This window comes from Petromyzon marinus, chromosome 1, assembly GCF_048934315.1.
Source record: "Petromyzon marinus isolate PM22_M1 ecotype Great Lakes invasive population chromosome 1, UKy_Petmar_22M1.pri1.0, whole genome shotgun sequence".
Lineage (NCBI taxonomy): Eukaryota > Metazoa > Chordata > Hyperoartia > Petromyzontiformes > Petromyzontidae > Petromyzon > Petromyzon marinus.
Window position 1 is genome coordinate 17,751,562 of NC_133667.1, and position 27,363 is coordinate 17,778,924.

The 27,363-nt window shown below is 42.9% G+C and overlaps 1 protein-coding gene across 1 annotated transcript in view; it reads right to left on the reverse strand.

The window, feature by feature from the left end:
- Window positions 1-26,119, reverse strand: part of USP3 (ubiquitin specific peptidase 3) — a 58,027-nt gene extending 31,908 nt beyond the window's left edge. The window contains exons 1-3 of the mRNA XM_032962076.2: window positions 25,633-26,119; window positions 15,653-15,713; window positions 5,929-6,057 (exon numbers count right to left, since the gene is read on the reverse strand). Of these exons, the coding sequence (XP_032817967.1) occupies window positions 5,929-6,057; window positions 15,653-15,713; window positions 25,633-25,723 (281 nt within the window). The 5' untranslated portion in view covers window positions 25,724-26,119. The remainder of the gene's footprint in view (window positions 1-5,928; window positions 6,058-15,652; window positions 15,714-25,632) is intronic.
- Window positions 26,120-27,363: the final 1,244 nt, after the last annotated feature.

Below are 27,363 nucleotides of genomic sequence, written 5' to 3' on the forward strand. Positions count from 1 at the left end.
GTCGGTGCAAACCTCATGTTGCAACGCACGCATCTGTTTGACCTCAATTGCACCCGCTTAACAGCGCGCACCGCGTATATCTCTCCTCTACACATGTTTTAGCAGGTGTCTGCATATTTAACTTCATATGGTGCTTGTTTTCTCATTAATTTTGTATACTATATGAAATATCATTTGGCTATGACAAATAAGTTTTGCAAATCTGAAAATAATGATGTGTGCATTGCGAACCAAAACAGATTTTTAAAATAAAACTGCCAATAAATAAGTAAAATAATTTAACAAGCTGAACTTTAAACCATTTTAAATCAATTTAAGATACCTCTACAGCCATTTGTCCAGGATATGTATAGGTCTATAAATATGCAGAAAGCTACCTATTAATAATAACACTATCTTAAAAGGGGAGTGGAGTGATAGCGCAGTGGTTAGGATTGTGTGCTAAGAACCCAAGTTCAATTCTGTACCATGGCTAGAATCAGTAGTGAGTGAACCAGTCCTAGCCCCCCCACCCCCCCCCCCATCTGCCTCTCTAGGTGCCATGTCCTTTCTCAAAGATGTTGGTGATCATGGCCTATTTAGCACTATATCCCAACCTGCAATGACCATCATGGTGAAGTGTGATCAAACAGCCCTAATGACCAATACAGAATAGGGAGCCCTTCATTCAGTTGTGGATTGAAAAAAGGACAAATTATTAAACAAATAACTCACAAATTATTTGGTGATACAGCGTTGGCAGTGGTGCAGCAGCAAAAATAACAAAATACTCACGTTAGTCAATAACACTATATTAAAAGTAAATATATATTACGTAGATTGTTTTGTTTCCTTTTAAGGCAGTGTTATTAATGAATGTTTTTTTTTATGTTTGTGGAATCTCAATACAAAGGACATTACTACAAAATAATTTCATGTTATCTTCCTATTTTTCAAACATGAAAAATAACAGAGCTGGGCTACCTGATTAAATGTGTAATAAATTACTCCCGATTCTAAGTTTGATAACTTGGCTTATCAGATCAATTTAAAATATTTTGGGGAAAAGGTCTCACCTCTGTTCCTACATGTGCCACTGGATGGGACGTGATGGGAAGGAAGAGCTTCGAATACACCATGGCGTGGTTTGTAAAGTGTTTATCACTTTCAGGAGGCAGGATGTGAGAGTTGCCAACATTTTAAATTGGCCAGGTAATCGACCACAAAAAGTAGTCGATTATAATATGTAGCTGATTCATCTTCTTTGGTTCTTTCGGTAAAGTAACGTAGAATGAGAATAAAATAATAAAATAAAACAATAAAATTCTCACGATGTGAGAATTTGAAGAAGGCCACTTGTGTTGTGGCCGAAACGTCGTGAGAATTTTATTGTTTTATTTTATTATTTTATTCTCATTCTACGTTACTTTACCGAAAGAACCAAAGAAGATGAATCCTTGCAGTCACGAAAATCGAAAAGTAGCTGATTATTCAACTTATTCGACAAAGAATCTCAGCTTTCAAAAAAAACCCTGCAGAAAACAACACAGTGAACGTTGCCCACTTGTCTGGGTATGTAAACTTGTGTGGACATCGCGGGAAATTACTTTCCTTACTGAAAACACGACGCCATCTTGCACTTGAGAAACTGTTGCTTACGGGAAGTATTTTATTTAGAAATGTTTCTGTGTAAGACAAATCGTTTCACCGGAAAACATTACTGCTGTTTATATGTGCACACAGTGTACGCAGCTCCAACTGCAGTTGAAGGAGTTTTGTTGCATGACCAAAACAAGAAAGAACATTTCATTTACACTAGCTGGTCTTTTAAAATCGTGAGCACTGCATAGGTTGAAATCATATAATTCTAAAAAGGTCACACCACAAATAGATACAGAATTACTATAAGCTGCTGTCTTAACACCACAAATAGATACAGAATTACTATAAGCTGCTACCTTAACACCACAAATAGATACAGAATTACTATAAGCTGCTGTCTTAACACCACAAATAGATACAGAATTACTATAAGCTGCTGTCTCAACACCACAAATAGATACAGAATTACTATAAGCTGCTGTCTTAACACCACAAATAGATACAGAATTACTATAAGCTGCTGCCTCAACACCACAAAAAGATACAGAATTACTATAAGCTGCTGTCTCAACACCACAAATAGATACAGAATTACTATAAGCTGCTGTCTTAACACCACAAATAGATACAGAATTACTATAAGCTGCTGTCTCAACACCACAAATAGATACAGAATTACTATAAGCTGCTGCCCCAACACCACAAATAGATACAGAATTACTATAAGCTGCTGTCTCAACACCACAAATAGATACAGAATTACTATAAGCTGCTGTTTCAACACCACAAATAGATACAGAATTACTATAAGCTGCTGCCCCAACACCACAAATAGATACAGAATTACTATAAGCTGCTGCCTTAACACCACAAATAGATACAGAATTACTATAAGCTGCTGTCTCAACACCACAAATAGATACAGAATTACTATAAGCTGTTGCCTTAACACCACAAATAGATACAGAATTACTATAAGCTACTGCCTCAACACCACAAATAGATACAGAATTACTATAAGCTGCTGCCTTAACACCACAAATAGATACAGAATTACTATAAGCTGCTGTCTCAACATCACAAATAGATACAGAATTACTATAAGCTGCTGCCTCAACACCACAAATAGATACAGAATTACTATAAGCTACTGTCTTAACACCACAAATAGATACAGAATTACTATAAGCTGTTACCTTAACACCACAAATAGATACAGAGTTACTATAAGCTGCTGTCTCAACACCACAAATAGATACAGAATTACTATAAGCTGCTGCCTCAACACCACAAATAGATACAGAATTACTATAAGCTGCTGCCTCAACACCACTGGCAATATAACATTGTGAGGAAATTGAATTTTCTGAGAAACTGCTGCACCAATAATTCGACTGCATTACAACATTCAGAATAAATAAGTTTCTTGCAAAGGGAAAAAAAGCATCATTCCAACCGCAGACTTCAAGGCCAATATTTGCCATTTGGATTTGTGCAACAAAATAGATGAAGGCCAATACTCTATTTTCATCATTAATCAGCCAGGCTGCAGTTCCATCCTCAACCTCCTTGATATATTCAACCTCCCCTTTATTTATCCTTAATATTACAATGAATTTTTTACTAACTTACATCTTATGAACAATACGTTAATTTTACCAGATGTGTATCCGTTATGTAAATGTACTACAACATTTGATTGAACACATCCAATTTTACTGGGCTGTATAATGGTCAAATAACTGGGTGCATTCTAAAAAAGGGTCTCTACTGAACAACAATTTTACAACCACTGATAACTTAATGATTATGTTGCATGCCAAGCAGGAGCTGGAGGAATTACTGTCGACTTTGGGGTATTCCATTAAAACATGAGGCCTAATAAACCGCACGGCAAATAGAGCCCCGGCCCTCCGTATGCGGCAACACACCACTCTCGTTTCTTTGCCATGACTGATGAGTCGATTGTTGAAAGGCAGAAGGCATTTCTATGTTAGGGAATATGCTGAAGCGTGGTTCTGGTCTCTTAATGCAGAATGAAAGTTTGCAGACTAAAGTTTTCCTCAGCCATATTTGTTTATGTCCTATTGTATTCCTTACATGTGGACCCATCTACACTAGCAATTACACTGCCTTAGAACTGTCAGAATGACCTACCTAATAATAAGTACATGTTTAAGTACATGTTTATAGCGTGCGGAAAATTCAATCAGCGACTTGCTAATGCAAGTCTCAGTTCATCTCGGTTATCAGGTTCAAATGTGTGATAATGTATGACACCACAAGTGAGTAGCATGCCAGTTAATAAATTTAATACTGGTAGGAACCTTCTGGTTACACCAGCCTACAGGGGATTATTGTGTCCATCCGTCCATCGTGCATCCAAAAATGAGAGGGGTGGGGCTGGGTGAAGAGGGGAGGGTGGGGAGGGGCTGGGTGGGGAGGGAGGGGCTGGGTGGGAAGGGGAGGGTGGGGAGGGGCTGGGTGGGGAGGGTGGGGCGTGGGAGGGGTGGGGCTGGGTAGGGAGGGGCTGGTCACCCCGTGGTGCCCTTATAAAACTCAACGTGTAACCTACTCACGCCGGCTTGTGCCCGCCCTCACAGTCGGGCATATTTGCGGAATACACCACGTGGTGGTGCCGCCGTTGACCCTGGCCATTGACCGAGCAACCCAACATTCCAACCAGCTCCCTCCGCAGGAATGTGTTAGCTTTACATTGCCTTAAATTCTGGGCAATGCAGTTGATACCCTGGCATATACCTGTAATCCAACAACTCGGAAGATAGGTTGGTTATTTCTGTAGAATAAGTGTGACCCCCCCCCCACCCAACTGCAAGTTAGTGAGGTGGCTGCAAAAACGTGAGGCATTGTTGCTCAAGTAGTTATTATATTGCAAATTTGATATATGGACAGTGTGTTTGTCAGATATGCAAGGCTGTGAATGTTTGGTTTTACAGTGTATATGCTTATCAACGAAGTACCCAAACTGTGTTTTTTGGGGAACAGCACCAACATAAGGCAGCTTAGGCTAAGTGCAAGTACTTATACGGCATAGGAAGACCTGGGATCAAGAGTGAGTATTGCTAATTGTGTAGTTGACACAAGCAATAACTGGGTGATTAAAAATATATTTTAAAGCCAAACGGAAGGTGAGGTCATATGCTGGCTAATCCTGTCTCCCAGCTCAAAAGTGTGGCTCTGCCCTGTACCCGACCTTTGCTTCTCTATGAAGACTCAAAGCATACCTCAGCCGGTACCGCTGCAACAGTGATGATACTACCAATGAGTAATATAATAATACAAGAGTTACAACCCTTGGTCAATCCAATGCTAGATGAAGGCATCCATATACTTCACCACACTAGTCAGTGTGGGTTGGTGAAGAAGGCTAGGATGAGCAGACTACGCTTTCCCACCTGATGACGGACGCTTGTGTTTCGCCCTAAACGTCGTGATTTATTTTAAACCTACGTGACTTTACCGAAAGAACCAAAGAGTATATAGAAGGTTATTATTGCATAGTATGTATTAGATATGTCAAGTGACCTATACAGTGAGGGAAAAAGTATTTGATCCCCTGCTGATTTTGTATGTTTGACCACTGACAAATAAATTATCAGTCTATAATTTTAATGGTAGGTTTATTTGAACAGTGAGAGACAGAATAACGGCAACAAAATCCAGAAAAACGCATGTCAAAAAATGTTATAAATTGATTTGCATTTTAGTGAGGGAAATAAGTATTTGACCCCTCTGCAAAACATGACTTAATTTCTTTGTCAGTGGGCAAACGTACAATATCTGCAGGGGATCAAATACTTTTTTCCCCTCACTGTATGTAGTGCATGTCCAAGCAACAAAGGAGCGACGTATAATCTGACCTGTGTATCCAACGTAACTTGTGTGCACGCCAGCAAGGTAAACCACAAGTACTGATGGGAAAACACCAGTGTGCTCTTCTGGAATGTATTTGAGCAGTGTGTGTTTACATCCCAAACACTTCACACCTTACATATGCAGTCTACGTAAAATACTTCAAAAGCATTTCAGGTCGTGCCCTGTACACAACATGTGTCAAATTCAAAGCTTTCAGAGCACTGTGTATGGAGTGTGCACAGAGTAGGTGTGTGTGTGTGGAGTAGCCCATATTCAGTCATCACCAAATGCCCTGTATGCAATGTCTGCTGAGCCCATGTACAATGTGTGCCGAGTGTCCTGTATGCAGTGTGCCGTAACTCCCCAATTAGAGTTGGTCAAGCACCTCGTGTTCAGTGAGCACCGAGTGTCCCATGTGCTGCGAGTGCCGAATAACGCGTGTAGACAGTTAGTGCTCTGTGAATCCGCTACCAAAAGGCGCTGTAACTGTTGCAGTCCATGCAGACAGCATGCGGCTCTGTCTCCTTGTCTCCTTTGCGAGCGTCTCGGCTGCCTGCGTGCGCCTCCTCATAGTGCCGCTTGGCATGTCCGTTGACATACCTGGGGTGGAACGGACATGAGCCAACAGTGTACAGTTACCAGTCAAACCAACAGTGAGTGATGATTTCACAAAAGGCTCAATGCACATTTGTACCGGACCAAACAGCTGCATTTACATGCAAGTCACACAAAAGCATTACCACCCATGGTTGCTGATGGTACCTCCATCTGTCTACTCCTTTAAGATGTAGGCTAAATTGCCACGTCATTGACAAGCAAAAATAATCAATGTAGGTCTAAAACTAGTTTGAATGGGTAAACCAAAATGAAGCCAAAATAAACAATTTCAACTAAATATTTTACAAACACAAATCATAACTTAATTAACAAGACCTACACTATTGTAACTCCCATGGTGAGGTTCACAGACATAATAAATAAATTACTTATTTATCCATAAAATCCACAATGAGTCGTAGGACTTTTTTTTGTGGAGGGACCTGCATTGGGTTTTTATTTGACGATGTTGTCAGTCAATTAGGTATAAGTGGGAGGAAACCAGAGCACCCAGAAAAAAACCCCAAATGCACGAGGATGCAACAATATCCCCGCACAGATGAAAACAGATGGCCATTAATCCACTCGCTGTACTGCCTTCTCATTTTCTGCCATCCACCAAACCAAGCCTCCACAGTGACGGAGTACAGGCATGCACCGCCACCGCCCAAACATTTGTGACGTTCTGAAAAGAGGGACCCCCCGCCCGCCCCAGCCCCAAAGAGCAACATGGGGCAAAAGAGAGCCGACCATGCTGATGCTCTGGGGCCTTTTGCCTCATTTCCACATCTACTCGGGTTCTGTTAGGCCTGGAATGACCATGGAAGAGCACCACACAGAGCCTGTTGCTCCCCATACTCAACAGCAATGAAGCATCACGGGTTCTGACGTTCCTACCCTGTCCATACCCCATTTTTCTTACCCTCTGCAGTGAGGGGGTGGTGATTTTGAAGTGATCTTACTAACACAATATTTATGATGAAATTTAGTGCAGTATACATAGTTTAGCTTAGGCTAATGGAAGTAGAAAAAAAACACGTTTTTTTGTACCGTCAGTGTGCATGCATGGATTCCAGTCACTTCATGACATCCCAAATGGCTTGAGGGTCAGCTTAAGGTAAAAACTGGTAACCATGCTCCCAAAACAAGCTGCCGTGGAGACGAACGATCTCTGGCTCAGCCTGTTTCCACCCTGGTTCTGGCTGTCTCCATGGCTAGTAGTCATGCAAACAGGGCACCAGAGGTTGGGAGAAGCCTTAGCCACTATTTGGCTTGCTGATGTGCTCTCTGTCAAGCAGTTGCAACAGACCCGAGACTAATGCAGGTGTACACTGATATGTCATTTCGATGTATGATTATTCGTGAATACAATCATCTTAAATTTACACTTTTTTCTAGTTTACGTTTTGTTAATTTCACTATCAACTTTTTTTTGTAAATTATATTTTTGGTCGAAAAAATATACAATTCCTATAGTAAATGCACGTTGTCGTTTGTCCACGCATACATATTGTACGGTTCCAGGCCGTTTTAGCTGGTCAAGCCACGTCGAGGTATCCCACGATTTACGAATATTTGATTTATCAATTTTTGCGTAAACGCAACTGACACTTTTTGATTAACGAAATTTCCACATGAAAGAAATTGCACAATGCACGTGCCATGAGATCAAACAAGAGGCACCGAGGAGGTGTGCATCATACATCCGTGGCAATGTCACGATATCACTACAGTGCAACAGTAATGCCTTCACATCACATTTCCAGTCATTCCAACATGTATATCATTTGGCGAGTTACCGGAAAAGGTAAAACAAACATTAGAATTACCGTATTTTCCCGCATATAGCCCGCATACGCATTTACTGTGCCCCGCAAAAATAGCGTTTTGTGTAAAACAAATTTCAGATAGCCTGCACCTCCATATACCCCGCAGGGTCTTGTTTTGTTTGTAAAAAGTGGTATACCCCGCGTGTTATATGCGGGAAAATACGGTATTCATTTTTTAAAAATAAAAGTATCTTTATCGAACAAACAATTCAGGTAGAGAGCTTGTATGGGAATTCACACCAGTACCGATCCCCACTCGCGCACAACAGCAGTGACGATTATATGAACCGGTCCTGGGCCTCCCCTAGGTAGACTCAGCCTAGAATGAGTACCTGGTGTGGTGTACTAACATCACCACTGGGGAGACAAAGGCGGCCGGGCATGGCGTTGGCCACCCACCCCCTCGTGTGCCGTGCCAACCTTCATAGATGCTGGCTAATAGCACTTGCCCCATGTCTATTAAGGCTATACAGGGGGTCTTTGTCTTTGTGGGGAGCGGTTGTGCAGCGGTTAGCACGCTGCCGTCTGTGTTTTTGTGCGCAATTGTGGTTACTCATTGTGCCCCTTCCAACAAGCAAACCTGCATCATGACTCAAGGTAAGTGAAAATAAAACAGATTTTTGTTCGATTTATAATAACTTTAGTTCATGTTTTATTTACTACAGTATTTTTTTACAGTGTTACATGCAAACGTACAAAATTTCTTATTTCTGAGTTTAACAATGCTTCCATTTTTTTTGTTGAACCATAACAAATTGTATAACACTGACCGTATGGGCATTGAAATACAGTACATTGTTGTGTTCCGACTTACGAACAGGTCCCAGGAACGAATTATGCTGAATTATGCTCGTAAGTCGACGACTGCCCGTAGTTAAATCTCCTGTGCATTCCACCACGCTTTCGACTGTACGTACTCCCTAACAGGGGGAGTCGGACACTCCTCGAGCACCTCGCTTACCCTCCCAGTCACCCCTGGCATGACACGAACCAGCTTCTGGTTAGTAAATTACAGTGTACAGAATTTTAATTCACCTGTCTTGTTAATATTCTCAATATTTATGCATGAAAATATCTTAGTTGTGAAGTGTTATTTTAGTTGGGTTTGGGTCAGAAAATACTTTCCTAGACATGCATCTTAGGTTATGTGACCTTATGGGAAAATAAATTGTCGATATAGGATTTTCGCTGTACGTTCAATAAAGCAACCTATACGTATAGAGGTACGCCCACAGTATTTACTGTAACAACTACCACGGCATTCCCCTGTACTGGGAATGCACCAAACAATGAATATTAAATACTATTTTATCAGACATGTCAAGAAACTTTTGGAATACAAATTGAGGTTGCTCCAATTATCTCCGTCTCTTCTACAGAAGATGAACTTTGTCAATGTTGATGACAATATGAAGCGGCCAGTAGGCTTTGATTAGTTACTCATGCCTTTCAGCACCTAGGACTTAATGATTTTAACACATTTCTGCGGAGGGAGCTGGTAGGAACGTTGGGTTGCTCGGTCAATGGCCAGGATCAACAGCGGCACGTGGTGTATTCCGCAAATATGCCCGACTGTGAGGGCGGGCACAAGCCGGCGTGAGTAGATTAAACGTTGAGTTTTATAAGGGCACCACGGGGTGACCAGCCCCTCCCCACCCACCCCCACCCCCCACCTAGCCCCAGCCCCCCCCACCCAGCCCCAGCCCTCCCCACCCAGCCCCACCCTCCCCACCCAGCCCCACCCTCCCCACCCAGCCCCACCCTCCCCACCCAGCCCCACCCTCCCAACCCAGCCCCACCCTCCCAACCCAGCCCCACCCTCCCAACCCAGCCCCACCCTCCCCACCCAGCCCCACCCAGCCCCTCCCCACCCTCCCCTCTCCACCCAGCCCCACCCCTCCCATTTTTGGATGCACGACGGACGGACACAATAATCCCCTGTGGGCTGGTGTAACCAGAGGTTCCTACCAGTAAAAAAAGAGTTGTATATATGTAGTTAAACAACATTGTTTACATTGTTCTACATTCTCATTTTGATTCCAATCTCATTTCCAGGATACAATGACATTTCCCAGAAAACCTTGTAGTTGTGGAGTTAATCAAGATATATGTATCAAATACTGAGCAAATACACTTCATGGATAACATACAGAAAGATATAATTAGATCAATTAACAGTAACCAAATAAACTAAAATTTTCATCTACTTCACATCAATATTATTAACATCAGTGTAGTTTAAAACCGTTAAACATTTTAAACATTAATATTATCTTCAAAAATACACATGCTTTACATAACATTTGTACATGTGCTAAATAAACGTAAAAAAATGTAAATTGGCGATGGTTCAACACACGTAAACAATTTGGGCAACATTTGACCAGCCTCTCGAAAAATGTGCTCAATAACAGAAATGTGCAAGATGCACAAATAAAAAAAGACATCAGTGGAGGGGCAACAAAAAACATTCCTGGACAAAATTCCTGAACACTAGGTGGTGCTTGTGCATGCATTTAAAATATTAATGTTATGGACTTAATCCGATGTGAGCTGTGGGCATAGATGCACAATAATAACGAATACGAGATTCACTTTTTCATCACATATGTATTTTAAATAGAGTTAATGTTATTTATCCCTTATATGAACATGCAATTTTATATCACAGAATAAATAACCAGAGAAAATGTCATGAGAAATTATACACACTGGAATCCTTACTTATCTGTATGCAGCAACGATAGGTCCAATGATTCTCCATAAATCAGAGCTACAGGGAAGGTTAAAGTAGGTTGCTATATGGAAGGTCAAACAGGCCTGAGATGAATTCACATTTGAATGTGTCCCTAAAGTATATTTCGACGTGCCTAGAGAGAATGTCGGGGGTGCGGTGATGCAGTGGATAGCGCACTTTTAGAAGGACCGGTGAAAGGAGTGCAATTGCCCGCCACGGCTAACATCAATAGCTAGTGATGTCTGCACCGATCCTGGGCTCTCCTTCACGAGTTTGCACTGACCAGCATCGTGCAGTCTCGGCAAAACAACCCCCAGGGCCGATTCGGCATGGGGAGCCCTTCATCCAGCAGTAGCTAAAGGTTCGTAAATAATGTTTGTTATAATAACAGTTAATGCAAACACAACTACCTAAATAAAATATACTATTCATACACAATGTAGGACACAATAAAAATATGAAAAACATAATAAATAATTGAGAACCCTTTGTAAATCCTCTGTTGGATGAAGCCCTATGCACTTCTTGTCAATAATGGGGGTTGTTTGACCATACTTCATTCAGTGCAGGTTGGTGAAGAGCTGGGGGCCTCTATCTCATCACTTAAAATGGATGTTAACCATGGATGGAACTCATAACTCAGGTTTCTGGGTTCATAACAGGGTGTGCTAGCAAATGCACCGCCACTCACCAGCTCATATGAATGCACACCCTCAATTAAAAACATTGTTATTTTAAATTATCCAAGAGTTCAACTCTAGCCATGATTGTTATGTTTCAACTCCTTCAGTAAAAGGTTTACATATTTAAATTGGTTTATTACAATAATAACTTCAACTTGAAGGACAGTATTCCCACACTGTTCAATTAAGCACACAATTCGGAGAAACAATTACCCATTGAGACAAGTGGGAAAGGCACCCAGGTGGTGAGCTGGCATCACATTCCACCCCAAGCTCTGTGGTTCTCTATATATTAAGGTGTTATTGTCCAAATAATGAGTATTTACGAGGAGGAAACTCACAAATGCAATAGAAAATACTCCATCCTAGACAGAGTGAATAGGTAAAGTCAACATTTAATTTTCCACCTTCTCCTGGTAAGCCAGGGCATGGCACCTCGACGCCAATGGAAAGGGAATTTAGGAATATTTATATGATCCACAAACCCTCACCTCCACAGTGCTGACTGAATGCGTGTGCCACCCCCACCTGGCTACATATACACTTTTAGTCTAATTGAAGACATCAAATCTTTCAATTGCAGCATGCTTTCAAAAACCTTTATTCATGCATGATTTATCATTCCTTTTTTAAAATCTATACACAAGCGATATGCCACAGAAATCATCCCACAAGTTCATGTACGTGGACGACCTGGCCCTGCTCCACAAACCAACACCCTCAGTGAGGTAGAGGCCACTCTAAACTCTTCTGACCTCAACTTCAAAAAGTGGCAACTGAGACCAAATTCAAGTAATCGATTGTCCTAGTATCTCATCTCAACAGCGCTGATGCCACACTTAATGTGACCTGTGGCGACAAGATGCAACACGACCCAAGGCCGACCTACCTTGGCATCACACGTGACCACACACTGAGTTTTAATGAACACCTGAAAAAGGCTGCCAGCAAAACAAAGACAAGGGTCAACCTCATTCAAAACATTTCTGGTACGATTTTTAGACTTTACATTTTCGTGACTGCAGGAATTCATATGCTTGGTTCTTTCGGTAAAGTTGCGTAGGTCGAAAACAAAAATCTAAATTAAAAGCAAAAAACCCACGACGTTTCAATCGCAACACAAGGGGTCTTTCTTCAAGTCTTCTTCAAGACCGCTTGTGTTGCGATGGAAACGTCGTGGGCTTTTTGCTTTTCATTTAGATTTTTGTTTTCTATCTTCACGACTTTACCGAAAGAACCAAGAATAAATATTTCTGGTACGAGCTGGGGCCTCGGTGCTTCGAAGATCAGCCACTGCCCAAGCATGCTCAACTGCAGAAAATTGTGCCCCAGAGTGGTCAGAAAACCACCACTATCGACTCATTAACACCCAATTGAATATACAGATGCGGAATAATATCACAATAACTTTAAAATCTATGCCACTGCCTTGGTTTCCTATACTGTCAAATATCACACGACCAGATATTCACCACAATGCTGCAGCACTCTGTACACTGCATTGATCAGAAACAGATGCAATCCTGCCAATCGACGACCATCTGAACAACATCCTGCATCCATGATAGAGATTCAGAAAGCTGTTTTGGAAACATATCGAAAGTGCAAACAATTTGTGGGATTCAAGCAACGTGCCGAACAAATGCCGAGTTAGCAAGCCCACTACCACACTTCTTGCCATGGGCAGTGTTTAACTGGTTTTGCACAAACCATGGAAGATGCAGATACCAAATGCACAAGTGGAAAATAAAGGCTGCCCTGTGTGTGTCTGTGGCTACAAACACCAAACCAGACCCCATAAACGTCACACTGTGGAGGCGATGTGTGTCTGCAATTCACCAACTCTCAGACAAAGAAATTGAATGGCTAAATCACTCACAACTGCATCTCAAATAGTTGCTCTTCATTGACTAGATTAAATCATCAACCTTACTGCTTTTGAAAAACCGTTGCCCAATATGTTGGCCTATTAGACACGTGTATTATGATATGAAACGTTATACTGCACATAAAGGCCTGGTTTAATTTCAAGCAGTTATTAAAATATCCTGCAATATGGAGTTTTGAAGATGATTGGTTTATTTTAGTCAATGCATGCAATAACTTTATCTCTTGATATGCAAAATCAACAGCAATTCTGTTTATACATTTACACTTGCTTCCACTGCTGGCAATGATGTTGAGATTGGTTTCAGTTTTTTTTTTATCTTTGTTATGTTAGGCATGGTCCCACTTATCTTAGTTCAGCATATATGTTTCCACAAGCTGGTCAGTTGCATCCAAAAATAACTCAAAAAGGCATAAAATATTTATGGCTAAACAGTAAATATTTTCTCCAGCCCGTTTCATTACAGGTATTAGCTTCACGTGAAATTTCATGTTATTGTGATTATTATTTTGGAAAACGGCTTTTGGATTAAATTTATACTTTCACGACGTTGTTATTCAAAACAATATTCATTCTTGAAATTAATCCATTTAAATTGATTAATAAATCATATATGTTTCATTAACTGGTGGCACAATGTTACAGAGATCTGGATAAATATTGGATAAAATCAGTTCAGTATGTTTCTATTCTCGCCATTCGGATAACATAAGGCTACCATCAAGGCGTTATGTTTCACAGGTGTATAGTCTGCAGTAGTTTCTCAGTACGGGCTATTTTGCTTTGTGGTTTTACCCAATTAGGTGACATTATTAATTCGAAAAATGTGACAAATTTAGACCGTGACACCAGCATATATGGCCTACTCTTTTTCGAATAAGGTCAAGGGCTGTTTGACATGCACCGTGAAGTAGACAGTGTAGAAATGTGTTGTTAATTACACCCGCAGTGTTAACCAGAGTTGCTGCTGGGCTTGACTATGAATTTCTGCAATGAGCAGCAAAAGCAGTACTGCTCAGTCCTGTCAAAACCCCAACAATGATGCTTGGTCCTGTTAATAAAGATGATACGAGTGTGAAAAGACATTTTCTCCGATTTGGCAAAAAATGGCCAAAACAGGCCATTCTTACTTTTTTTTACGGTAGAAATGCGAGACTCCCCACTTTGTAGTCAGCAAGGGAGTGCTCAGATTTGTATCCGGTGCTAGTGATTCAGAAGAGATTTTGGTCTGATTCTACATTCAGCCTTGGGGCGAGACATAAAATATAACATTAAATGAAGATTATTTATTTTCTTCCCACAAAAATGTGAAAGGGCCTCATTGCTTAAAAAGTACAATTTTATAGTTGGTTGCCCCAAGTTAAGAACGTTACACATTCAAAGACCACTGCTTATTTTTGACAAAACTGTATTCAATTGTCAACCAGATGGATGGCAGGTTGAGTCGACTCCCAATTAGGATTTGAAGGTACAACCTCTCAACTGCGAGTTATGCACTAACCACCATTCCACCAGTAGAAACAAAATAGCTGGAGAGGCAGAAAAAAGCATGTGGTGAAAAGGTGGCAATGGACATCATGAATAAACACATCAGCAGCATTGTGCCATAAAATGTATATAAAACCTCACATAAGACAACAGTAGCACACAGCTGAGTATTATTCAGTTTAATTCAAAAGTTGTCATTACATCACTGTGCAGATTTTCCTTACAACTGCAGTGTGCCCATGGGCTGCTGTATTACTCTTCAATATACAGGCACTGTTAATAATATCACCCAGGATTGAGCTGCAAAGCCAAAAGACTCCTTAGAAATATGTAACGAAATTGCTGACAATTTATTTGTCATTACTAGCCATGATCTAGTGACTGCTGGATGAAGATCTTCTCAAATCACTGCCATCCCTCATGGTCACACAATACAACGATCCATCTAGTTACTGCCGATGTACATTTTGTTAGATCCATCTGGTTACCGCCGATGTTTGATTGGTGTATGCAAATTAACTTTTTGTCCATTTTAGTTTCCTCTCACAAGCATGTGCCTATATCTCCATTACCAATGGGGTAAATAGACGGGGCAGATTTGTCAACATAAGAACCAGATCCTAAATGGACTCTTGATATCTTTTGTAAGCATGGCATCCAAATGAGTTCAATAACTTTTACACAAAATGTTTTTTTTCCCGACATGGAGTCCCTTTGTGCGGTAATGGACGGCAAAGCACAGTAAATGACAAGTATTAATCTTATCCGCAGTTCATATGTTTAATGTCAATGAGGCCTAGGCTTTATCTAGCATTGGATTGTGTTCATATATAACAACAGACACAAACACTTTGAGAAGACCCATACACCATTACTCAGCAGGCAAGGAGGCACATGTGCCCAGGTGTAAAATAAAGATTATTTTCCTGTATCTAGTCTATTGTTTTAAACATATATTTATGCCACAACGTACCTTCCGCAGTGAACACTGGAGCAGGTCAGGCAAACCCAGGGGCTCTTGTTGGAGCGGCACACTGCGAACACAAACACAAAGCATTTACCAAGCACCTTGCACACATACCTTCATGTATCTGCATAATGACACAAAAAAATCTTAGTTGGTCTCTCCCGCCTCAAATGTGCAATGGGGTCGTCGCTCTTAGCTCTGGTATCAGCCTCAAAACGAGTGATGGAAATTCCTCATTCTAATGATGCTCATTACGTTCTGAGCCAGCTGGCTAGGATCGGGCAAAACTTTGCCCACTTTTCACCCAAGCAACTGAAGAGAGCAGACTAAGTGTTTCTCACAAAACATTAAATGTAACAACATGAATATTCTTGGTTCTTTCGGTAAAGTCACCACGTAGAAAGGAAACAATACAATAATAAAAATAAAACAATAAAATTCTCACGACGTTTCGACTGCAACACAAGCAATCATCATCAGGTGTGAAAACCACAGCAAGAACATTTAAAAAAAATAAAACTTTACCGAAAGAACCAAGAATATGAATCTCTGCAGTCACGAAAGCTTTAAATAAAAAAAAATCTTGATTTAAAGCTTTCGTGACTGCAGGAATTCAATCTCTGGGTATTTCGTTCAAGTCACGTGACTTGACCAAAAGATCCAAAGAGTATAACAACATATTTAAGAATCACAGTTAGGAGACAAACAACATTTGAGTTATAAACAATAATTAAATTAACGTTTTTTTACTTAATGATCCTCATACAGAAGGAAAATGTTGATTAAAGTAGTGTATAAACAGGATAGAGTGCTGCAACAGATCCAGCAGCCCCAGACTGTTCTCATAGCAGAAATAACAGAAACTGCTGGGCCAAGTGTTCGACGAGAAGTATGTTCAGGGTTCCTCTTCTGTAAGCGCGTTACATGCATGTTACATGCGTGTCAAACGCCAGGCACTCATGAAGCACTTGTGACATGACGAGTCAATGCATGGAGAGGACGGACCTTCCACCATTCGCGAGGGATTACTCCAATAGGTCAGGCGAGTTACAGAAACCCCTCGTCATACGGCAACTCGATTGGCAACATTTTGCTGTAATGTAACTTATAAGTTAGGGTACAAATTTGACATACGTTATGTAAAATTCACATTTACAGAATTCTGAATCTCAATTATTTTTTTTGGGTGGGGGGGGGGGAAGTGTGGAAAAACGCATTTGTCCAAGCGTGCATTTGATATTGCTCTAGTTAGTTTGCGTGGGCTTTTAATACTGAACTGGTTTCCCCGTGCTCCTCGTGCCGCCCTTTGTGTTGATCATGCTTGGTACTATACCGTGCAGGATTTGAACTTTTTAAAACATTCTTACTTCACTAAACGTAAGCCAAGATGTCTGTAAAGAGGCCATTAAGTGCAACAAAAGTGCAAAATCACACAAACAAAATCACACAGACCGAACCTGCACAAAGCGAGGGAAACCTGTAAACTAATACTGGGAATTTAATGCTGGTGTAGTGACATCGTTGCATGTCACTATGGGAAGCCGGCCTGGAAGAGGAACGTCGCGCGATGTATTGACATCGCAGACACCACTGAAGGTGGATGCAGTGCCGGCCCTAGCGGGGCTCAGGGAGCACTGACTGGCAGAAATAAGATGGCACCACGCGCTGCGTGCAGCGCCAGCCCCTACAGGATAGGCTACGAGGGTGCCGGCCTCGGAACGGGGTTTCAAGGGGCCATGGCACTCTGGTTGACTCCGGAGGACACGTGACCGGAGGTGTCTACCCGGGGACCCCCAAAGGGGGGCTGGGGTGATCACTGTCCAGTTGGAGATCCTCGAGGATTCGAAGTGGTCGTGGCTAGGGGCGGAGTGAGTCCCGCTACACAGACTATAAGCCGGGTCCCAGTGGGACCGGCTGAGGTTGTTCATCCCGAAGACTTCACGTCCACATTCCACGTTCTGCAGAGTCTCCAACACGAGGACCCGGACCCGAGCTGGGGTCCGGTCCGTTGTAGCTAGTTACGTGTGATTAGTGTAGATAGCCTAGTGGTCCACCACCATAGCGTACTATCTGGTGAAGGGGCAGGTACCCCTTCGTGTTAACGTGTTAATGTTAATAAATGCGTTGCCTCCAAGAGAACGTCTGAGTCTCCGTTTGAGCCCATGACACTGGTTTGAAAAACTAAAACTAGGTTGTGCATTTGCCTAACAAATTAAAAAGACATGCACAAGAAATAATACAATAAGCTTAATTCAAAGTTTTGCATACTTAGAATTTGTCAAATTAAAGCAATACATTTTCCAACGGTGAAAGTGCTCTTATTTACATGGCATTTTCAAGCAACATTAATTTGGATTTTACTGCATTACATTGGACAACTACCAAGAGAATGCTACCACTGTCTACCCACCAGAGAGAACCACCATCAGCCCCACTAGGGGAGTGTTGCGAGCCTAATTGCCACGTCTTGATTACAATGGGGTCTGGTTTAATTCTAGCTGCTCGTCCTGTTACATCATCTGATGCCCCCCACTGCACCCTAGGCCAACGCACCCTTTACAGCCTACGCAGCGAGACTCAATGCATCTTGGGTACTTATATCAATACACCGCATTCGCCACACAATACAGTACATAACAATGTCGTTGCTTTACGAACAGGTCACAGAATCAAATGCTCCTACTTGCCAGGACAAGCTGTTCCAAGCCGATATTTTCAGCAAATGGAGTATTTCTACACCACAATAATTAACAGGCCTTTGCCAATGCACTGCTGAACATACTTTAATTCATGCAGCTTATTAAATTCTGAATAACAAAATTATTCGTGTAATTTTACAGTCGTAGAGCATTAAAGGGATGCAAAAATTACATTTGAAATATACAATAGTTTGGTTCATATTGTAAACTTCTCATTCTGTAGCTTTTGCCTCGTTTCTGTGCATTCCTTACAGTGAGCTTTCACACTCATGATAAAATTGGCACCACCTGTTATGAGGACCTGATGGGACACACACGGTATGGCGTGCAGTCACGTATCAGGGTTTCTTTGATACCTAGTGGGTTTCTTGGGTATCTCAAACAGATGTGCCAATAACTACTGCACATGCTCATACTGTGAAATGCCTCATCATGCAAAAGCCAGTTTGTGGGACGACATTCATTCATTAAGCGTTCTGTTCATTGGCAGGTCCGATGTAGAATAATCTCTGCCATAATGATCTGAATTCTGCTGCTCTCTTCATCTGTCTGCACGTCCTTCCTTGTTGAACATCATCAAGCATTTCCGTAAATTTTCTTCATAAATCCCATCCATCAAAAATCCATTCTCTCACTACTACATGCTCAATACAGATGTTTTTTCTGCTTTCTGAGTTAATGCTCTTCTCCCACCCGATACCTCATTCATTTTATTTTCTGTCCGTATTATTTTCATAACTATCCTTCAAATCCACATGTCAAACCTTCCAATCGTCGTCTTCATTTCGTATAGTCCAACGCATCCTTGGCCAATCCAGTTACGACTGCTTCAGAACACCGTCCATTGGATGTGAAGATACCTCCGCAGAAATACTCTTTCACTTCTACCGTGATGCCTATAATATTCATTTATATACCTTATTTCCTTGACACTCTCATTACTTTGGTGATTTCCATTCCATAATATGCTGCTGCTTCATTTAACTTTGTGACTAAAACTTGTTACCCTTCTGAATTTGCCAGGACTGCCTTGTCATCTTACTATACTCCAACCATGATTCCTTCCGCCAAGTTTTCCCAAGCTTATTTTTTTTAATCAGTCTCTACATAGACGTTGCAACAAACGAAATTAGTTTATTTTTGGAAATAAATGACACATGTAAATCCCATCACCATGACCAGGTATATGTTCAGTTGAGAACGTATCATCCCTCTCTTGATCATGTCTAGTTTTACAACCTTCCAAATTGTTCTAAAATTATTGCATTCCCATCTTAATTAACGTTCCTTTCTCTTTGCAGTTAGGATTTCACCAGACGAGAGTCCTCAATTCTTCCCCTGCCAGATGCAACTCCCCCAATATCCAGTTGCAAGGCTCCGTTTAAGTCGCTAATTCCAAATAAATGTTTGACCTATGCCATACTCTGGTAAAAGTAGTTCAGGTGTTTTCCTCTTGACTTCCTCAACAAATGCAGTGTGTCATTCACCAGGACTACATGATGAAAATATCTACAACTAAAATGAAATACCACGCTCATGCCATTAGTGATAGTTATATAGCTGTAGAAAATGAAGCACTGTTGTTTAAGTTTCCTTCATCTACATTATTATTGTTCTCCGAGCTGCCTGTGGGCTGGCTTGGAGGTCTAACCAGGGTGCAGGTGGAGTGACGACGTTGCACATGCATCTGTGACCATGACAGGACACATCATGGGCTATCATTGTTCTGCTTAGCAAGAATACACATAGTGGAGTGAACGATGATGCCATAATCTCCCTCCCTACACCATGTTCGATTGCAATGACATGGGGATTTTTATAGTGTAAAGCAAAACAAATATATATTTTTTAAACCTTCTATTTATCAGGTGAGGGAACAGTGGCACAACAGCTATTGCACTGCACTATGAGTTAAATTTCCAGCCACTGGTAATATCAATGGGAAGTGATATCTGAAATGGTCCCAGCCCCATCCTTCATGGACCAGCATGGTTAAGTATGGGCAAACTCCCATGACCAACACAGGGTGAGATGATCCTTCATCCAATCGTGGATTAACTAAAGACTGAACATCGTTCAATTCTTATAATTATTGTATGAAGTAAAGTACTCTACATGCCCAAACCATGTCCAAAACTTTTAATTATAATTGTCAAATTGTAAATAAAATTGAAACCAACTTTGTTTCAAACAATGAATCCTCCCCAGTCCAACAACAATCTGCCACCCCAGCCCCAGAGAGATGCTGCAGTGAGCACAGACAGGAGATGAACAGGGTACAGTGGACACCGCTCATGGAGACGCGACGTAGCGATGGACCACTGCCAGACAGTCTACGCGAGTGGGGCACGGCACGTTTATGTTTTACAACAACGAGGCGACCCCCATCGCCTGGCACCTTCTTGAGGCGTGCACCAAGGATAACATATCTCGGTAAATTACTGCAACCCTCACATGCAGTGCTATTGGTTCTCATGTCATTCTTGTGACAACGCTACCTTGTACTGTACCATCTCCCTTGCCAAAAGAAAAAAAACTTCACCTGCATATAATAGGTTGATGTGGAAGCAGGAAAAAAATGTAGTCACTAAGACAACCGAAAGTAATGACGATGAGCATGCACATATGGCAATCACTGATGTATACACACATCAAAAACTGTTCGAAGCTCAATAAATTGGGCTTGAGGCTATAAATGTGACCACATTTAGCTGCTCAAGAAGTGTAGGTAATGCAGTGGACACAATGTTTACGCTCAGGAAACAAACTGATTTTGGAAATGGGAAATTGCTGCCATGAAGGGCTGGAAGTAGGCATCCAATAATTCAGACATACAAAATATTGAATCGTATAAAAATCCAGCTTCTGCTATTTTTAATTTCGCTTTAACTGTAACAATTCTTCAAATAATTGTATGTACATTTGCAAGTATTCAAGTATAAAAACAACTTTTGTTGCATGTATATAAACTGTTTACCCTTACAGACATACAGTATATTCAACTCAGTAAAAACTGATAAAAGAATGGATGATTTTGAAATTCACTACAAATGTTATATGTCATAAAACAATGCAACACAACTGCATCTAAACAGGGAATCAATGAACCATATTTTCATCTAGCTATGAAGCTTGCAACCAGAAAGCGCACGTTTCCTCTTAACAGGCCCATCACCTGTGTGCATGGCCCCAAGTATTTCCTCTTCGGCTAAGGTGAATTCCTCTGGCAATGCCTCCTCCGCATCCTTCAACAGAAAGGGTGTCAGTCAAACCTTATCTCCATGGCCAGTTTTCGCAGGACTAGAGCGTCTGAAACGTCCTTCCTGCTCCTCCTCCATAACAGGACACCTTTGTTGCCAAAGTCATGTTTAAAAAGGCCTTCTCACTCTTTCGTATGTTCTATTCCCGGTGATGTCTCACTTATTTCCTCCTTATACATCTAAATCATCATTAAAAAAATATGTTATAGAAGGGAAAGTCAGGGAGGAAGACAGAGGAAGAGGAGACAAGGGGGCAGGAAGAGATTGAAAGGGCATGAAATGGAGATTAAAAAAGCCAACGAAAAGGAGAGTGAGGGAAATCGAGAAGCAGTGGGAGAGACGTTTCGGAAGAGGCAAGAAAGATTGAGACGTGAAAGGGAGTAGTGGGAATAAGCAGTGACGATGAGAGGTGAAACAGGGAAGTAGGCGGAGGGAAGTGGGTAAGAGGGGACAGAGAAACGAGAAACAGATAAAATCAGAGACAAAACAAAATATCCAGATAAATTGGGATATACAGTGCAGAGAAATGTGGAGAGAGACAGGACTCTGTGAGATTAAACTATTTTCTGGCTGGCTGGGAAGGAAGGATGGACGGACGGACAGTCACGTCCAAAATAACGTTTGGGTTGCGAGTTCCAATTTAAAAAACCCCTCATACTTAAATCGTACTTGATGCTCACCCGACGTCTCCATGAGCGACTGAAACTGGCCCGGTCAGGGGCCATCCATTTAGTACGTACGCATGGAGGGGGGGTTAACACAAATGCGTAGCTTGCGTGTCGGGGGTCTACTGACAATGTACGTACGCATAGGAAACGGGGGGGGGGGTGAAGCCTCGATAATAATTATGTCTACATTGGCCTTCAAATTGGTTAGATTGTGCAAGGTGGACTATGAGTTTGCTTAAACACGATAATATTATATTCTTGGTTCGTTCGGTAAAGTCACGTAGAAGGGAAACAATAAAAAATATATAAAACAAAATTCTCACGACGTTTCGACTGCAACACAAGCAATCATCACCTGATGATGATTCTCACGACGTTTCGACTGCAACACAAGCAATCATCAACACAAGCAATCATCATCAGGTGATGATTGCTTGTGTTGCAGTCGAAACATCATGAGAATTTTTTTATTGTTTCCCTTCTACGTGACTTTACCGAAAGAACCAAGAATATGAATCCCTGCAGTCACGAAAGCTTTAAATCACGTTAATATTATTAATTCTAGATTTAAAGCTTTCATGACTGCTAGGATCTATACTCTTTGGTTCTATTGGGTAAAGTCACGTAGGTAAAAAAAATAGAACCAAAGAGTAATATTATTAATCTTTGATTGTTTCTGCATGGATTAAATATCGGCCGTTCTATAGTCTTCGGGGGGGGGGGGTGGGGGTTCATCAGGCGTACGTACGCAGGTGGTGGTGGTGGTGGGAGTGTAAAAAGTGCGCGTGCGTACAGGGAGGGGTCAAGTTGTGACAGATTTTTGCGTAGCTACTCAACGGATGGCCCTAATCATCCCGTATTTGTTTACATTGTGCGGAGACATGCCCCCCACTGGACGTGCAGGGACGGTTACAAGCACGCTGGCAGGTCCACGCCGCCTTCACCCGACAGAACCCGGCTGGTCCACACCAGGAAACTGCAGCTCAGCTGTGCCATCGCCATCAAACCTTCACCCGCTGTTCTTGTTTGTGAATAAGCTTTACAAAACCAAAATATTATTGTTAAATCAGTGATTATATTTCATAATCGTAAATCACTTACGCTAATGTATCCTCCGTCTGTATTTATACGAGTCAATGTACAAAGTGAAAGAAGCATCCTTCAAGTGGGGGGTTGCATAAACCACCTTAAGGGAATATTCCCCTCGCAAATGCTTACCATTAATAATGGAGCAGAATTGTCCACGTAAAGCGTGTTGTGCAACGAACTCCCTCCCACATCCATCTCAAGCCACGTGTCTCCCCATTCGGTAATTGCCCTGGGAAAGGACGCAATACAACGCCCCCGGGACCTAGCGTCTCTCAAGACACGGGGCTCGGTCAACACAACTACAACACGGAGCAGAGCTCCATTGTGCTGCATCTTCACATCCAGTGTTCACGTAGCCCTCCGGCTTGCGTGGGAAGTAGACACACCACGAAACACGAACAGCTCACACACACACACCCAACGTTTAAACAGTGTCCCCGCGCGATTGAATCTTGGTCCAAAAGAAGAATACGATTTAAAATCACGGCCAGGCGCTGCTCCGTCAAGGCCTTGTGCTGACCTCACTCACCCCATTCACTGAAAACGCATCGGGGCAGTGACGTCCGAATCACGACGCGGGGTTAGAAGTAACGTTACGATTCTCGTTTTAGATTTTACTCGGCTTCAAACGCGTGTCGGACTGCCATTAAAACGCACGCACAGCCTCGGCGTGTGATCTTACGGGAGCCTGTTTGCAGCTTTCCTCTGAGTGAACCCCACGAATAAACTCTTCCGTGAATGCCCGAGCCCCATCGCGCTCTTGATAACACGCCCCGAATCTCGCCAACTCGTATCCAGGAATCCCAGTCATATGCACTGTGGCTCGGCGCGAATCGGCATTAAAACCTTCGGCAGCACAAAGCAGACAAAACGACGTGTCTCTCTCCCTCTCTCTCTCTTTCTCTCTCTCCCCAGCCATGGCCTATCCCGTCGCCGGCCGTGCCCCAACAAGCCGGCTGCTCCCCCACCACCACTCCCCCACTCCGGGGTGTAGGGCGAGGAGTGTAATGGGCACTTTGGCTCGGGGTGAGAGAGACACGCGGGTAGAAGCCCTCTGGGGGCTCTGCTGGGAGGCTCAGCACAGCCGCCGCTTTGCTTTGTCCGCGTTCCGCGCGGCATTTCACGGACAATGGCCCAGGCGATTAACAATGTAAAGTCCCTGGCAGTGCGGCCACCAGCGACGACAGTATTCGGTGATATTTGACTGGTTGCCACCACCGCCCCCCCCACGTGAATGAAGAGTGAAGAGCCACTGAGCAGGCTCTGTAGTTGCCGTCATTACGTGAGATGGCACTTCTTGCAGCAGCGAGGCTCTGTTGTTTTCATTACTCCTACACATCATTATTGCACGATGGCATTTCCTTACACGTGCTGTGTGACATCACTTCATCAATAACAGTGTTATGTTAATTTAACGTGCATTCATATTGCTCAATATTATTCGCGCGCCATACATTCACCGCTATAATACAGTATATTATTCCATGTATTATAGATGGTTTATTTTAAATCAGTGTACCGTTTCCTCTTACTGCTATGTGCTGCATATTGCGTATATTATCATTAGTTTACTGGCATGTCTTTACTCCTACATGCTAAAGTTAACGATCGTGATGAATCGTTTTTTCAAATACATGTATTGGAAAGTGTTAACATCTACTTTCCGTGTTTTTGCAGTGTCAAGCATTTCCCATGTAATTTGTATATACATATTCCCCGATGTAACTCTTTACTGCCCATGCTATCATGATTAACTAACCACGTTACCCCTGTTTTTACAGTGCCAGGCGCTCTACGTTACCTTACTGCCACGCCATGCCGATGTGATTGTACCCCCCCCCCTCTCCTCTCCTGTGCTAACCCCGCTGCGTCTGAATGCCGCGTGTGGTTTGGCGCTTTTGCTCCTCCGTGCCCACGGGGACCCCCCCCGTGCCCACGGGGACCCCCCCCGTGCCCACGGGGACCCCCCCCGTGCCCACGGGGACCCCCCCCGTGCCCACGGGGACCCCCCCCGTGCCCACGGGGACCCCCCCCGTGCCCACGGGGACCCCCCCCGTGCCCACGGGGACCCCCCCCGTGCCCACGGGGACCCCCCCCGTGCCCACGGGGACCCCCCCCGTGCCCACGGGGACCCCCCCCGTGCCCACGGGGACCCCCCCCCGTGCCCACGGGGACCCCCCCCGTGCCCACGGGGACCCCCCCCGTGCCCACGGGGACCCCCCCCGTGCCCACGGGGACCCCCCCGTGCTCACGGGGACCCCCCCACTCACCGTTGCAGCACCACGAGGAGGGGGAGCCGTGCGGGAAGCGCGCCCCCTCCACCCGGGCGCACGCGTCCCCGGACAGGTGCGGGCACTCCATGGCCGACACTCGCGGCCGTCTCGACGGTCCGTCCCGGTCACAAAACAAGGAACCCGAGGCTGGGAGGAGGAGGAGGGGGAGGGGGGGCGAAACGCCGCGCCGCTGCCTTCTTCACGCACAAAGGAACAGGGTGTTCATCGCCGCCCCTGACCTCGCAACTCGGCCCAGCAAAAACAAAACAAATCCCGTCCGCCCGCCCGCCGCACACCTAACCCGTAAAACTTTAGCACGATTCTGTTTGTCGCACAGGCGGCGGCGTTGTTGTTGTTGTTGTCCGTGTGTGGATTGTCAGGACGGGCCGCACGAGCAGGAACTCGGCAGCTACCGCTCGCCGCGACTGAGCCGTGAACCCCGCGAACCCGCGGTATTTGTAGTCACGTGGTTACGGCTTCCGCCCCAGCCGTCTCGCGTGACGATCCCGCGTGACGTCGCTTGTCGCGAGGGCTTCTGGGTGACGTCACCGGCGTGGGCACCGCCCGCCGAATCCGCCACGTGCGAGTCGGACGCGTCGAGTGGCGCGACTCGCGTGCTACGTGAATTCAGGTTCGCGTCTCAACCAGAGCGAGCGTGTCAACTGAGAACGAGGATTTTGAGTTAAAGCTGTGTTAAATCGCGTAAATATGAATGCGTCGTTTAACCCACCACCACCACCACCCGATACAGTCAATAAATTGTACATCGAATTTTGGTGATTGGTGCCCAACGTCTGACATTGTATGCTGTGTGGAATGCTGCATAAGCTACGTGGATTTTCATGGAATTTTTATATTTAGTTTTTCATAAAAGGCTTATGAAATCATAACTAATTATTAGTTTGTGACAACAATAATACATTTTCTCCAAACATATACCAGCGCCGCTTTTGATAAAAGCCAAGTGCGCCCCTGTTTTTGTATTTTATCTTTTCGTTTTGCACACCATTACAGAATAATAATACATAATCTATTCAGTTCATATGTGTGTGACAATAGTTGGCTTTTGGACATTGAAATTTTTAAATAAATAAGTAGAATCACTTTTAATTTGAACTCAGTGCAGTTTCAATTTGATGAATTTTGCTCGCACTTAAAGTGAAAATTAGTGAACACCGACCTCTCCCCTTCCGATCAATAATACTAACTTTTTTTAAATTCACATCAATAAATAATCCAGTAAGTTGTTGTAACTGAGTGCAAATTAATTTTGGTAAAAGCGACCTGCTCATATTTTTTGCTAAAATGTGTGAATATTTGTTAACACTGACCTGTCCTTCCGGTTTATAGTTAATTTGTTTGTATTCACATCAATACAGAATCCAGAAGTCGAAACTTATCATAAATAAATAATTACTACAACAATTGCACATTTGTTACAAACATAAGTCGAGAACTAAGTGTTTATATGTTTTATTCACTCTCACAGGATAGGACATTTTAAAGTTTGGAAAACCAATTTTTGATTGAAACATTTCATTTTACTTTCTTCCTGATAGAGAGGTAACTCAAACAGCTCTTCTAACATTTCCTCTTTAACATTTTTGTTTAAAAAACTAACCCCATCTTTTTTGTCGAAGACTAAAAATAAAACTCAATGTTTATTATATAAACATGCATTTAATTGTTTTTGCTATTACAAAATGTACATTGTTTATGTGTTCTGTG